Source organism: Musa acuminata, chromosome BXJ2-9 (assembly GCF_036884655.1).
Source record: "Musa acuminata AAA Group cultivar baxijiao chromosome BXJ2-9, Cavendish_Baxijiao_AAA, whole genome shotgun sequence".
Taxonomy (NCBI): Eukaryota; Viridiplantae; Streptophyta; class Magnoliopsida; order Zingiberales; family Musaceae; genus Musa; species Musa acuminata.
Window position 1 is genome coordinate 5,447,841 of NC_088346.1, and position 15,324 is coordinate 5,463,164.

Sequence of the window (15,324 nt, forward strand, 5' to 3'; positions counted from 1 at the left end):
TTTTATGAATGATTAAAATGGCCCAACCTTTGTCAGTTTCTTTCAGTATATACAAGAATACAAAACCAATCTTCAGTAGTTGCATTACATACATTTACCAGAAAAATGGATGAAGTATGATTTGGCTTTGGAGATTTGGAGCTCATGAGGGCAATGATGGGCATCTTCTTCTCTTCTGATCCCTCCACTCACAATGAACTGTTGCTGCATGCTGCAGAAATCTTTGCTGGTATCTGGTATCTCTTCTTTCCATTCTGACCTTTTAGAGAAATAAGACTTGAAGCATATGCTTTCTTTTTGCCAACCCTATCATTCTTATGAGCTAAACTTTCTTGTTTAGTGTTCTCAAAAGTCATGCTAAAGTACTTTGCTTTTTTGTTTAGTAATCACCTAACAAGCTGACTGATTAAACCTATGGCATTTAGGACTTGGCTATGATTAAGCAAAACTATAAGGATGAGTGTGAATCATTAATGAAGCTTTTTCTGGTCAACAAAATTGTAGACCAACCTTCATTATATGCCATTGAGAAGCTCATTCAGTGTGATGCAGCAGTTTTAGGGATTAATTAACCTTCACAGTGAGATGATCAAGTTATTCCTTGTAGTTCCAATTTCACCTGAAGTAGTCTGCCGATTCGCTTATAATCAACCTTCATTTTTGTATAATAATCTCTGTATAAATGTACCATATTCAACCTTGTTTTATTAGAACAAGAAATGGAAGCATAAAACAAGACAGCCAAACAACTAAAACAGCACAGGAGTATCTCATTGATCGGCTCCTAGACAATGGAAGACACCCATCAGAGACCACTCAAAATGGGATCAAATAGTTTTCCCCTTGGCTCGTCCTGTAGACTGATATGACAAAACTGATGCACCACTTCAAATTGAAGCATCCCTTCTTGTGCGAATCACAGATAGGATTGAAATGTTGATGATGATGATGATATGAGATGAGAATGCTAAAGTGAAAGTCATGATCACACACAAACAGGGTGGTGCCATCTCAATTTCCCTACAGCAGCAATCATCACATTCAAGCTTTCTTGCTTTACCAAAGTCCCCATTCAATTACCTCACCACTGCTAAATTAATTCATCTTTTTTCCTTAAGCAAAAAACTGCAAATGAGTTTTCTCAGCAGTGAAGAGAGTTGAATTATTGACGAGTCAAACATGCATGCAAACCTCTACCTGTGGTTTAGTCTTCTCTCCTCCCTGGGTGGGGAAGAAAGTTGAACAGTAACGTAGAAAGAGACCAGTCATGTTAAAGAACAGTGAAGAATCAAACCAAACTTCCCCACTGAGGATAAATTGCAATGTTTGGTTGGTAAATGAATAGTTCAAGCCAAATATCAGTTCTTACTATAAGATGCCATCATAATTGACGATTCACTCATTCACGTCTAAAGTGTTTGACAAAATGGCTTTAAGTGATGCACGCCAAGGGGAAGAAAAGGCCCCAGTGGTCATCATGAACCTTGGTGACATATCCGAGTGCCACACCTAAGCAAAGAGAAAGCAGTAGCAAGAAACCATGTCAATCCATGAAGCCATCACGTCAATCATACGGCACTGTCCCAAAAGATGAAGAACATGTGCTTTTATCCCATGCACTGCAGTGCCTTCTTTTCTCTTTGTTCGCTTGACCTGCGAAAATGGCGGGCGTTTTAACAGCTATCCATTGACTTCCAATCATTTCCTTTCCCTTCCTCTCTGTTTTTGCATGGATTTCTGACATCATTGGCTTTCTGTTTGACTGATGAAATCCATATTTTTTTACCCAACACAACACATTACGATCAAAAGATAAAGAATTTTTATGTCAATTGCTGCAGTTCAAGTTCATAAAACTTAGGAAATTAATGGTATCCAAGAAAAGGATAAGTAGGACCAAAGAATATATTGTACTACTTTATTGGTGCTCTGAAACTAGTGGTCATTTTGACATTTTTATTTCAATTGCTACTTGTCATAAGATAAGAGAATGAAATGCAACTGATATAACAAGGCAACGATGATTGCATACTCATACCACTCATTGGGCATATCACCACCATCGGATGTCACAAGACATTATGATGTTTGTCACCTATGACCCATCATGAGGCTCTTTATGATAGTTTGACTGAGGTGGTGTTCTGTCTTTGTCAATCAAAGAGAGAGCAATTTGAGGTTAGAAAAGATCAAACAATTGGGATGGTAATCTAATATTTGAAATCTTTGTTCAAAAATTAATGAAAGAGATAATGCAATTTTAGATGATGATGTATGACTTCCACTAGTTGCTAAAGACCAAGAAAGTATGAATTAGCCATTGATGTATGACTTCCACTAATGCAATTTAAGACATTGATGAATGAAGACCATTTTATCTTTTGGACAAAATAACACAGCTATAGTCAGCGACAGTCAGGTGTAAGTTAAACAGGGTATGAATTAGCCTTTGACAATAATAACAACCATTAGACGAAGATTATATCCAAGATATTATGTTCTACAACAAAAAATTAATTATTCCAAGATAATTTTTCTTCTATTCTGTTAATTCATCACCTTCTTTCTTCTTGGTACATTAGACAAACAAGCATCCTAAGGAAGGTCAAATTAGTCGATGCTTACAAGTATCATATCAGAACACAAGTCTGGAAAATGGCTAAAACTGATGCAGCAAGTATGCTGACTCCAATGCAATTAGTGATTAGAGAAAGCACACCTCCAAAACTCTATGGAATATCATACTTCACAGTGCCAAGATACAGACCACAGGCAGGAGCCATGGGGCTTGCAGCAGTCACCGATTTTGCATTCAGAATTCTTTCGACTGCATCAAATTAATTGATAGAACACAAATTTAGGATTATAATATCTTATAGAATGACCACATTTTTCATTGAATGAATGTGAGAGAACATACCATCACTGACTGTTATCTCTCCAGTCCCGACAGATTTTAGACCACCAACCATAAGCCTGACCTGCGAAATTGGACTAATCTTAATGCCCTTCAAAACCATGAAACAACAAGATAATAGAGTCACAGGAATATTTGGTTTGCTAGTTTCTTGATAGCTGTAAATATACACATCTATTTTAATATACTAGCTTAATAGCATTTTAGTCCCCAAATTTATCTTGTTCAAAGATACTTCCAAAAATTTACTGCTAAAAAACCAAGGAAGAGCAGGTTTTTGAATTGCCGCAGATGTGAAACAACAGGAATGAAGAGAGAGAATGAAGTGAAGAAAAAGAAAGAGAGAGAAACAGCAAATACAAGATACCAGCAGATATAGTCAATTTTTTGTTCATATCAAATAACTACTGATAATGATATTCACTATAATTACAGTGAAGTTTAACCAATTATGTCAGTATTCCAAGTGACTGAAAAATAAAAATTTACCAGTTATTTCATGACAAAATAACTAGTCAAACCATTTTCTAAGGGGATTTTGATATCAAATCAAACTCCTACCAAAGTGTTCCTTCTAAACAAAAACATGTCCAGAATAAGCGAATCTGCTTACCTTGAAAACAATACACCAAAATCTGTACAGAAATACATGAACTAGACTATGGTGGCCTGACTGCATGTATTCGTTCAACCAGGCTCCAAAATGGCCCAGGAGGCAATAGCTGTGTCTAATTTCAAGTTTTGGATTCTTTGATAGCTTTTTCCAAACAATGCTATAACCAAAAGAGACCTACTATCATCAAGAAACCTCAGAATAGGACCCTAGAATTATCATACAAGAAATATCGTAACATAATGAAAACTCAAATATAACTTGAATCAATATAGACTCAGTAGAATCTTTAGCAAACTTGTTTTCTGCAGCCGCAGAAAAAGTGTGATACATGAATTATGATTGTGATAAAGAATCCTTAGAGCATCAAATGTTCATTAACCTGAGAGGGTACTGCAGCAAATATCAACTGATTGGGATAGAGCATCTAAAAGTATCATATGGAGAACAGATCCCCAAGAAATGTAGCAAACTGAGATAAAACCTTTAGCTACCGAAAATTCTTCATCTGTGCTATCAGATTAATTAACCACTCAACTCATACAACCAGTGTCAAGCCTCAACAAGCAAAAGATACACTTTGTTTTTGGCAAGATACAAATTCTCCATACATTATCAAAGCACATAAATGGAGCAATGTCTTCTCTTCCTGATAACACATGATAATTCCACAAAAAAAAGGACACTTCTATCTATGGATAATATGAAAATTGGAAAAGGAGTGAAACATATAAATAAAAGAAAAGCAAGGTCATGTAAGGAAGCATGAAAAAGTAAGAAGTGAACCTGGTGGTAAAGAAAAGAGCGAGCTCTTGCTGTTATAACATAGCAACGATGCCTTGATCTATGTCCAAACCCTTGACAGCAATCAGTACTGTTCTTCTGAATGCTCATGCGAGAGGTGTCCAAATAATTTGCAGGTAATTCATGGTCGGATGTCTTGGAACAAGAAAGAGAACCATTTAATGATTCCATCTCTGACCTCTCCATGATTGAAGGGAAGTACAGTGATGGAAGAACTTCTGTGACACTAAGTTCGTCCAAAGTTTTGATAGGAGACTTTGCCTGCACATCAATGAGCAAAATACACATGTTATATACCGCTCTCGTGAGTAAAAATGAAGAAAACAGAAATCCAAATACTTCAGAAATTTTAACAGTGCACAAGTATAATAATTTAAGAAATTCCTGCATGAAGTGAAGTTGGAACTTCACTCAAACAACCATCCATCATTAAAGATATGACTAATAATGAGCCAATTAAAGTCAAACAAATATTATTAAGATCCCTCAAGATCATGGATTTAGATCATGGTACTATACTGGTTTTAGGAACCAACCAGATTGCTACAATACTGATATACCAGATGATATATGGACCTGAACCTCCTAGCCTCATTGGATAGAATAATAAAAAAATAAAAATGAATGGTATTTGTACCAATTTCAAGCTATATGTTTTGGTACCAGTACATGGTCAGACCAGTCAATATAGGTCCATACCAAGTCAGTTGTCATTTAACAACAATAAAAAACAAAAAAAATATCTGGATGGTTTAAAATGAAAAAGAATGTTGAAGCCTAGAACCTGGCAACCGGTAGCCCTAAATGAGCTGAAATCATGAGACCCGATCAGAATGCTACATGCTTTCTGCATGGAAACCATTTATAAGAGAAAATCAATATCATACAAAATTCAGATATGATTCACGAAATAATTAACCTTCATAGCAAGAATATCCAGTTCCTCAGGTACATGCCAAGCACGGTCTTTCTCGAAGGTTGACAAAGGCTCTGGCCCTGAGAGGATGCGGTAGTGGTATCTACAAAGAATTACAAGATTTTAGTTGTATGATAAGATAGATAAATTCTACACAAACAAATTCAAACAGAAGCTTCAAGACAATTAAAGACTCCTAGAGTTATTAAGAGACAATTAGAGACTCCTGGACATATTAAGGGTTCAGTTAAGCAACAGCCAAAACCATGTACTTTGCCATGCTGGAAAAATTTTAAAAGTGCGGATAGAATGGAGTCAACCCAATGAACTGACAGGAGAACATAAAATATAACAATATTTAAATCTGACTAACAGCTCAAAACAGAGGGGGGAGCGGGTTAGAGGAACAAACCCAGGAAAGAAAAGGAAACACTAATTACCTATCACAAGGGCTCTTCAGCAGCTGGCAAGTATAGCATTAGTCATTAGGCGAAGGAAAAAACAATTGGCAGCGGTCTCTGGCAACTGACCATGCCAACACATGATTTAGGCAGCCAGTCTACCTGAGGGTATTATCAGAATGTTGAGGATGGAGAATAAGAAGTTAAAGAAATTAAGGTGAGAGAGAGAGAGAGAGAGAGATCAGGAAGGGCAAGAGAGGGAAATCTTTGGATCGGTCAACAGTACAAAGAACACAAAGGTAATTCGTTAAATTAGCATACCAGTTAAAACTCAAACATATATGACCAAAATCAACATACACATCGGTATAACAAATCCATGATTTTAATAATATATATACTAGGAAGTTTCAATCGAGTAACAAACAAAGAATCTAAAGTCTATCTAACTGGATGACAGTAAAAAGCCATTAGTCACAAACTTTGTTAGATGAAAAATCATTTAGCAGCACACAAGGACAACAAACCAATATTTCCGACAAAGAACACATTAAACAACCAATATTCTTATGTCAATAGCAAAAAAAATTAAAGATGAAAATGTTTAACTTCATTAAGCTAATATTACATCAATCTCACACTCTAGTAGGCCTTTTGCAGGAGCCAGTAGGTTTAGCAGGTGCAAAACACTGTAAACCATCACTACAATTCTTAGTAGTATCATGGGAACTTACTGGAGAAAAAGAAAAAGTCGAATAACAAAATACAATTAGTGAACCACTCACAAATTATCAAGAGTGTTAGTTCATGAGCTGGTATTTTGTCAAACAATGTGCATTTAAAAGGACCAAAGAGTGTACTGTCCTAACCATGACAAAGGAAGCATAAATAGGAAAAGATCAGGCTTACAAGAAAAAAATGTATTACCAACATTCTGTCTCGGTCTCTCTGTTCAACACAACATACTCTTCTTTTTAACTTAAGTAGGAAACTTTAAACTTGCATATTAACATACAGTGCAATTTTTTGTGATCAAGAATTTAATGAGATGTATGTATTAATAATTGCATATTAAAGACAGGTTTTCTGATACCTACGTCCGCTCCAGGGCCTTGAATCGTGCATGAAAATCAGCTGGAACACATCGAACATCAATTACTGTTATGTCACCTTCACATTTCTGCCATACACATAAGAAAAAAAGAAAATATGTTCATTATTTTGCATCAAATGCACATCTATAAACATAAAAAATATGTTGGACAACAGAAGTAATTAATGAATGCATATCATTTCTCAAAATGTAATTGCAAAATAGGTGCATCAGCTAGGACAAGGTAATAACCTTCACTTAACCATGATTTCAAAAGATGGAAAAAAAAACAAATTTATTATAAGAGGTAAGACTATTCTATTGCTCATAAAGACACATAAACATCATGTAGAATGGCAAAGGAACTATGGCCCAGTACCAAAATGATATGGTATAAGTTGCAAATCCAACTTTTGTTAGTATAGCATCATAACAGATGGAAACAAACCTGTAAAAAGTGATTAACAGCACGTCTTACAACACCTGGTTCATGTGGTGTTAACTGTAAAAAAAGAAACATCAGTGATTCAGTATAACACTTCGAATAAACTAGGTGAACCACTTGATGCATTGCAACGAACTTACAGCACTGTGAATCTGGGGAGTCAGAGAATGAAAGAGGAGCACTGACATACAAAATAATGGACATACTTGAATGTTACCTTGTTTTGTTTCTTTTGAAATATCTTTTTCAGTTAAAGATAGTAAAATAAAACTTTCTACGGAGGTGATTAGATAAATAAATTACATTGATTGACATGAAAACAAAAACTGTGTATCAAGAGCACTGGAGCAAATAAACAACAAACTCTTCTCTCTTTTAGATGCTTCCTCTTGGAAGCATCACCTTGAAGCCACAAACAAAAGAAAAAAACCTTCAAGGACATTGTATATTCAAGATATTCATTATCTAATATTCAAGCTATTCATTTTATACTTTCCCAATACTCTTACACTCAAGCTCTGTATCTTGGGGGGTGTTTATCTGTTAATTTATACAAAACAACACCCTAATAACCTAAAGAATGGCAATAAATTTGAAACTACTATATTTACCCACAAAATTGTATGCTGATTTACAAGACAAATCAAACCACAAGAACAAATTATAACAGTAAACAAATAATAGGTTCCTTCCATAAAGCAATAGTATTCTGATATGAAAAGTAGGAAAGCATTCTATAAAGAATGTTGAAGTACATAAAGCACTCTGGTAATCACATACCACTTCCCCAGGCTTTCGTTTACTTATGCGCTCAACATCAACATGGCAAACATTTGATAGAGCATGAACTCCTGCATCCTGAACCAAAAACAACATTACATCATACCCTAGCCAAATTATGGTAATTTGTCAACCAATGTGAAAGAAAAAGGGACAAAAGTGTGAGGCATTCAAAGAAATTCTGTCTCTTCCTAGGGTATAGAAAAATTTAACAATTGTGACTTGTACACTCTTGCATGCAAATGAAGGCTAGACTCTTTTTCATGGTATTTATTTGCAATTACAAAAATGGAGTGACATCATATTTTATTAAATATTTCACAATAAATCTTGAGGCTATAACACATAAGACACTAGTTCTCAACCAAGTGCATCCTTCTTGGATTTAAACCAACATGGTATTCACCATCAATATCAAATGCAGCTCAAATTTAACGAAATAAAATTGGACAACCAAGGATGTTAGGTCATACTTTTTTAAGATTAAATATCTGATCTAAACTTCTGATATATATATAGTTCCTGGCAACTCCATAAAATAAGATTATGTACAACAAATATCATTGTTGACAAAGCATCTGTTGAACAAGGATAAATAAATTTAGATTCTCAGGGAAGGCACATTAGACATCATCAGGTCATTAACAAATTTAACTTGATCATACTAAAAGCACCACATAATTAGATTATTGAAAATACAAGTATCAAATGCAGCAAACTTCTACATCGCAAGAACAAATTACCGTTCGACTGGAGAAGGATATTGAAACTGGCTGTCCGATAAATTTATGAAATGCATCCTGCATGAGTTAGCAAAGCATCAATGAAAAAAGAAATCCATTGTCTGACACAATAGATACTATATATAAAAAATTTATATTCATAAAGAAAAATGTTTTAGAAATAATATCAAAATTTTAGTAAAATTCTTGTTTCCTATGTAAACAAGTCAGTTAGGACATCCTGTATGATTACCATGTTAAGGGTATATCGTATTAGAACTTTAACTGCTGTAGTTTTTCAAGTTGGACGAATAAAAGGTAAATGAAAACTTTTAGATATGACCTTCATTAAGGATTTTTCTGCTATACGCAGGCCAAAGATTTCTTTTGAAAATGTGTTAAATAAATGTGTCTGCATATATAGCAAGAATCAAATTGCCACTCCTTTTGACAGCCAGCCAAAATTTGCAAGTTTAACTGACACAAACTATTGCTAGCATGCAAAACTCTTGTTGAGACTAGGCCAAAACTAGCCTGGATAGCATGCTGTGTAGATTATACACAATATAAAGTGACCAGAAAAGGACAATCTGCATCAACGAGGCACTAGTGGATACTCAATGAGACCATTATTACCTACATCTTCACAACCCTTGAAGAAATACATCTCCACAACCCAGATAAGTAGTCATGAGTTGGATACAAAGTGATGTCCCAACTATTTGGGGATATGGACCTCCTATCACCTAAGACATCAGACGCTAATAATACTGAAATGCTAATCTATCTCGTTTTTACACCCAGATCTAATCTTCACATAGATGTCTTCTCCTATTATGCAATGCCAAATGCGACGAAGACATACCATCATGACTTAACCATGTACGATGAATTCAAGTTGTTAGGATTGCGCATGACATAGAAATCAATTAATATTTCCAGTGAACCTTAATGCGTAGTAATATCTGATGCTTGAATGGAATACGATTGTTTAAAGTTTAGTAACAAGACCATGTACGAACTATTCGAGTATATTTTGATGAAAATCAAATCACGTACAGCACCTAAACAAATAGACCACCCAACATACAACCGAGGCATTCCTGCCTTGATGTTTCTTAGAATCCTCAAAGTTAAAATGTTATAGATTTTCGACAGTTTAACTACGCTAAGTAACTGGAAAAACATTAAATAACATTTCCGTGCCAACAAAAACCCGCTTTCGGCGAATGAGACATGCAAATTTACTCCCCCAACCTCAAGAACGCCAACGACGGTTCTGCAGTTGGGCTGCCTCTGGGACCCCGAGAACCGCGTTCCGATGTACTCCACCGCCACCAAATACCTCTGGAGCCTAGGGTTTTGGCTCATCCCCTCGCGTCCTTCTCCACAACCCTCTTCCACGGATCTCGGCAGCTTCTGCGGCTTCGGCGACTCCGAGGGGGAGTCGAGGATTCGCTTCGGTTGTGTCGGGGAATCTGATGACGGCATCGCCAGGGATGGATCGCCGCCGTCCTCTTTCATCGCCGCGGCATCACGAAAAGAAACGTCTCGCTTTGTACCGTTTCGAGCCCGAGGGTTCGTTGTTCGTGACGCTTTTACATATTTATCCTTGCAGAACTCAAAAATAACAAGTTACTCCTTCGAAGTTTAGGGCTACTTAGATTATAGCTAACTACCGTTAGCATCACAACAGTATTTACACTTTAAAAATTTACAATAGCAGTCTCTATAGTAACGCCAGTTTTATCAATAAAAATATTAAATAAAAATAAAAAAATTAATGTTTAAGTTGATGGTGACGAACGACGTCAGTCATGATAGACGACGGCGCCGTTAGCATCGACATCGACATAGTTGTCGAGCAGTCCTTTCGTCGCTCTACATCTGCATCGATGCTCCATCGTCGTGGAATCAAAGTTTGTTGTCGAAGTCATCACGGAGAATCGTCGCTTGTCGAAGCAAGACCCGGAGATAAACGCCCCCCTCGTTAACGCCAGTGTCGAGCCCCTCCTCATCGCCCGCCTCCTTAACCACCATCACCACTACCCTCCTCAATCTCTCCATTTTTGCCCGCGATGTGCTCATGTGCACCTCGGGCATCTTTAATACCCTCATCGTCGCCCTTCTCCTCTCCCCCACCATTGCCCAACACACCGCTACAACCCTTTACAGCCTCCTCTTTGTCAAAGTATACTGATCCATCATTGGGTCAAAGAACCCCTTGATCGTTGCTCTCATGGACCTCCTTGGCACCCTTAACACGTTGACTAGGTTAATCAAGGACACACTTAAAGGCCCTCTTTAGTCTAGCCCTTTACTCGCTCAACCGCACTACCTTCATAGAGCGTGGCGCCATGTCACCCCTCTTCACGTTGGTAGTGAAGGACGGGTAGAGGTGGGTGGTGGAGGATATGATGACAGTGATTACTTAGGTGGTAAGATGCGACGAAAGAATATAGTTGTTCCGGAGGGTTGATGACGTCAACGTCCTAGTGGATCTGGTGATTAAGAGGAGTGGGAGGGCAAGGAAAAATACTGCAATTGTGCTGTTGAATCTAGTAAAGAGTAACAAAGACAAGATGATATGGGATATCAAGGAAGTGGATGAGGTAGAGACAATCATAAAAGCTATGGTCGACGATGAGATGATATATATATATATATATATATATATATATATATATATATATATATATATATATATATATATATATATATATAACTTCCATTGGCATTCATATTCATATTTTTAAATATATTAAAAACTGTAAATATCGAAAATACGCTTTATTATTTTCATTGATATGTATATTATTTTGTTTTCCGCGCTCACAGATGGCACAGTTTCTATTATGCATCCTAAAACGGGCGATGCCCCAAACAACGCTCAAAACACGCGTCTATCCCTCTCGCGCTTGCTTTCGCCTGCTCTAATGGCGGAGGAACAACAGCAGAAGGCCCAGGGGATTCCGCCGCGGTATGATCTCAACGCCAAATGGGACGCCTGCCTCGATATCACCATGCGCCGGCTCACTTACTCCTCTCTCGCCGGAGCCTTCACCGCCCTTCTCTTCTTCAGTGAGTTCTCACCACCCCGATCGATATCTGTTTTCCTTCCTTCCGTTTGGAGCCCAGTGCGTCAACTTTCACCAAGATCGATTGTTTTGTGGGCTGGATGTACTCGTCTGGGTGATCGTCTCTGAGAAATACCCCAAATCGCCTTCGTTTCTTCCAGTATCAAATTGTTGTGTTTCTCTTTTCATTCTTGGATTCTCTTGAGTTTTTAGTCTTCAGCCTCATCGTTCCTGCCTGATCTATATTGTTACTAAAAGTTATAGCTTTCCTTCCCTAGACTCGTATGTTGTCTGATACATGTCCGAGACGATTTAAGTTTGTCTTGCCTTATATGCCATTACCTTCAATTTACTTGCTATGGGTTCAACAATCCCTGATCCTACTTTTCGTTGTAACATCAGAAATTTGTATGCATTCCTAATTTCAGCTGCAGTAATTTTGGGTTTGCTGTTTCCTAACTATTAAGCATTCTCATCTGTAAAGTATTGCTTGTTTTTCATACTTGGCGGCAGTATTGATTCCATAGATAAACCTCGTCTCAAAAAATCCTCTTTCTGATTATGTGACCTATATTCAACTGTTCCATCTTGCTAACATATATAAATTAAGGTTTCACTATTAACAGAAATGTTTCATCTGTTGATCTTTGCATGACTAGTCTTGCATAGTTATGGACGATGGCGACGAATTATAGCAGCATGCACATATCTGAACAGGTTCCTGCTAAAGGGTGAGGAAGGAGAAAGTGCCTATTTCAGCATGGTCCATGGTTGTACAAGGAATTGAAATCTATTTAAATTTCAGATGACAAATACATGAACTTAGTTGTTTATGATTATCTATAGTTTTTGTATGTCAAAATGTTACTACCACCTTATTATAACAAATCACTACTTGAGTAATTTAACATTAGAGTGACTTACTGAACATAAGTACATAGAACTCATAATCCGCTTCATGACTAGGGAAAGAATAATTGTTGTCAACTACTTGCTTCTCACCTGATTCATCGGGCCCATCTTTACTTTTCATGTTTCATTCACACAGGGAGTCCAGTTACTCGATGGGCATCTGTAGCATTTGCTGCTGGAGTGGGTATTGGATCAGCATATACAGATTGCTCATGCATATTTGATGGCTTTCCTCAGAAAGTCTCATCTTCGGAAGTCTCATCCATCTCTTCTGGTTCTCCTTGAGTAAGTTCTCAGCTATTCATTTGTTTCTGCACTTAATCCATGTTTACATATTTGGTATTTTGTTGCTGGAATTTGCATTGTACTGGATTCTAGTAAAGATGCAGTTTTAGGAATGAAGTCAAGTCGAAATGTTACGTTTTAATATGAAATAATAATGCATGTAATATTTTATTTTTGAAAGGAAAATTTTTATTAAACTCCCATCAGGGGAATATCCAACAAATTGGAGTAAAGTGATTGGAAGCATAAGCTCCCCGAAAAATAAAAGATAATTGCTAAAGAGCATGAATGGATATTGTAAGAACATGTGATGATCAAAGGAGAAACAAAATTGATAAAATAAAATGAAAACAAGAGAAAATACATCATTCGTGTATGGTTAATTCAACATGATAATAATGCTTGATCCACATCATTGAAATTCAGACAACATGTGGCAATGTATAGTGCTTGGTGTAAGAAAATAGTTTGACAAACAATGCAAAAGTAGGTGACGAAGTTTCATCAGGAAAAAAAAAATCTAAATTTTCAAATCATAAACCAAAGAATATGCATTATAAAACAAATAAAAAAGCTAGGATGGCAATCATTTCATAAAGTGATTGTGATTGTGGGATACACCTAAGTGGAAAATAAAAACAAGTTTTGGAAAGAGAATTCCGGTCATAAATAGAATTTTAGTATTTAGTTTTAGGATGCTAAATTTAGATTACTTTTCCAGTTTACTGCTGAAATGAGATCAGAAGGAAGGTACCATACAATGAATTTAAAAAATAAGCTTAAAATATTTTTCAGTATCTGAGATGCTATGATTCCCCCATTCGTCAACACAATGACGAATCCAGCCTACTTAAACCTTGCATGATTTTACCTTTTCTTTCGCTGATATCCAGTGTAACTAATATTTCGGCCTCAACGATTGTCATGTTAGCTATTGGAGGCCTTTTCACCATGTCTTATACTAATGGATCTTCTCTCTCTCTCTCTCTCTCACTCACTCACTTTTGTCTTTTTATACAGGAGGACAATAACTGATTGAGAGATTGCATCTGAACACTGAAACCATTGGTCAATTGCTTGGAAGAACTACTAGGTCTTGTGTCAATGTTAAAAAAGTTTTTACTCCTGGATGACTGTGAAGCAGATGTATGCTTTGAGGAAGATTGTAATTTTGGATGTTATGAAAACAGCTTTGTTAAACAAGGACAGCAATGCTGTTGGATGATTTTAGTGGTGACCATGAGGAATCTCTTTGATATATCAAGGTAGAATGCATCTATTGGCTTGAAAATGATTTCCAAGTGGGGAAAATATGTCTAAGGGGGCTGTACTACAAGCTGTAGGAAATAATCTTGATTGAATCAATCTGGGAGATATATGTCATTTGGGATAAATAGATAGTAATACTTGTGATTATGAAGGTGCTAGTTATCTTAGTTAGTAAAGATTTAATAGTTTATTATGAGGTCATGGGCTTAAATTTCATTTTCATCATGTACCCTTTGTGAAAAAAAATTATGATTCCCATGAGATGAATTACTACGGTGAAAAATTCATGAAAAATGTGATCTTATTTAAATTTTCATGAAAAATAATTCAAAATAAAGATCAGATCAATTTTTCAGTCCTATAAGGTGAATTTTAGGACAAAGTCTCTCATTTTGGGTGTTTTCGTGACTCACATTTTGCTTTTATCCAATGGTTTCTTTTTTCTTCTTTTTTCTTTTACCTTAGTCTCAAAAATGCCTTTGATAGGATGCCCAAAAATTCATTTGATATAATATCCAAAAACAGTCACCCATTCTTTATAAGTCATCCGTTCTTTATAGTGAACCAATCCAATTGATTTTATAGTGTTCTTATGAAAATGTTAAAATTAAAAATTCTGGCATAGATTTTAATTTTTTATTTTTTTATTCCTAAACCAAAAAGAATACATATTTAAAAATCACTAAGGATAATAAATTAGTTTATATTATAATTTGAGTTATTATTCACCGACTAGAGTGTTTTTAGATAAGTAACAAAGACATTGTAACTCTATTTAAAGACACGATAAGCGACGTATAGGTCAATTTTTTTTAATGTTTTATTTGAAACCTCGCAAAGAATGATAAATTAATTTGTGTAGTATTTTAAGTTTTTTTTTAATTATAGTATTTTTTATATAGATTTATAGTACTTTTATTAAGATATCAAAAATATTATAATCCTAGTAAGAAACATTTTGATTGGATCTATAGATTGATTTTGGGATCAGAAATATTTTTTGACATATCATACATTTTGGGATTAAAAGAAGTACACAACTAATTACGTACCCTTGTAGTTAGATCTTCTTAGTATCTCGGTCTCTATA

At 35.9% G+C, this 15,324-nt stretch overlaps 1 protein-coding gene across 8 annotated transcripts; it reads right to left on the bottom strand.

Annotated features, from left to right (window-relative positions):
• Positions 1-1,376: 1,376 nt before the first annotated feature.
• LOC135622768 (uncharacterized) lies at positions 1,377-10,270 on the bottom strand. 8 transcript variants are annotated; one of them, XR_010491160.1, is made up of 12 exons: positions 9,949-10,270; positions 8,713-8,769; positions 7,970-8,047; positions 7,193-7,246; positions 6,749-6,831; positions 5,254-5,353; positions 5,119-5,181; positions 4,317-4,595; positions 2,921-2,981; positions 2,720-2,827; positions 2,039-2,144; positions 1,377-1,653 (listed from the first exon to the last, which is right to left on the bottom strand). XR_010491160.1 is itself a non-coding variant. In XM_065124927.1 (11 exons), exons 1-10 carry the CDS (start codon positions 10,213-10,215, stop codon positions 2,730-2,732), a joined length of 1,140 nt encoding a protein of 379 aa, XP_064980999.1. In that variant the 5' UTR covers positions 10,216-10,270; the 3' UTR covers positions 1,377-1,653; positions 2,720-2,729. The 8 variants fall into 8 exon arrangements, 5 of the variants coding, with proteins under 5 accessions (XP_064980999.1, XP_064981000.1, XP_064980997.1 ...); XR_010491161.1 differs by having other exon boundaries at positions 1,377-1,762; XR_010491162.1 differs by having other exon boundaries at positions 2,039-2,148.
• Between the last annotated feature and the right edge of the window lie 5,054 nt (positions 10,271-15,324).

Bases quoted from the DNA above. Each gene is read 5' to 3' on its own strand.
- LOC135622768 (XM_065124927.1), bottom strand. From the start codon at position 10,215: ATGAAAGAGGACGGCGGCGATCCATCCCTGGCGATGCCGTCATCAGAT. The intron at 8,770-9,948 runs GTTGGGGGAGTA...TAACTCATGCAG, and splicing joins CCGTCGTTGGCGTTCTTGAG to GATGCATTTCATAAATTTAT. The intron at 4,596-5,118 runs GTTCTAGGCTTC...ATTGATGTGCAG, and splicing joins TTAGGGCTACCGGTTGCCAG to GCAAAGTCTCCTATCAAAAC.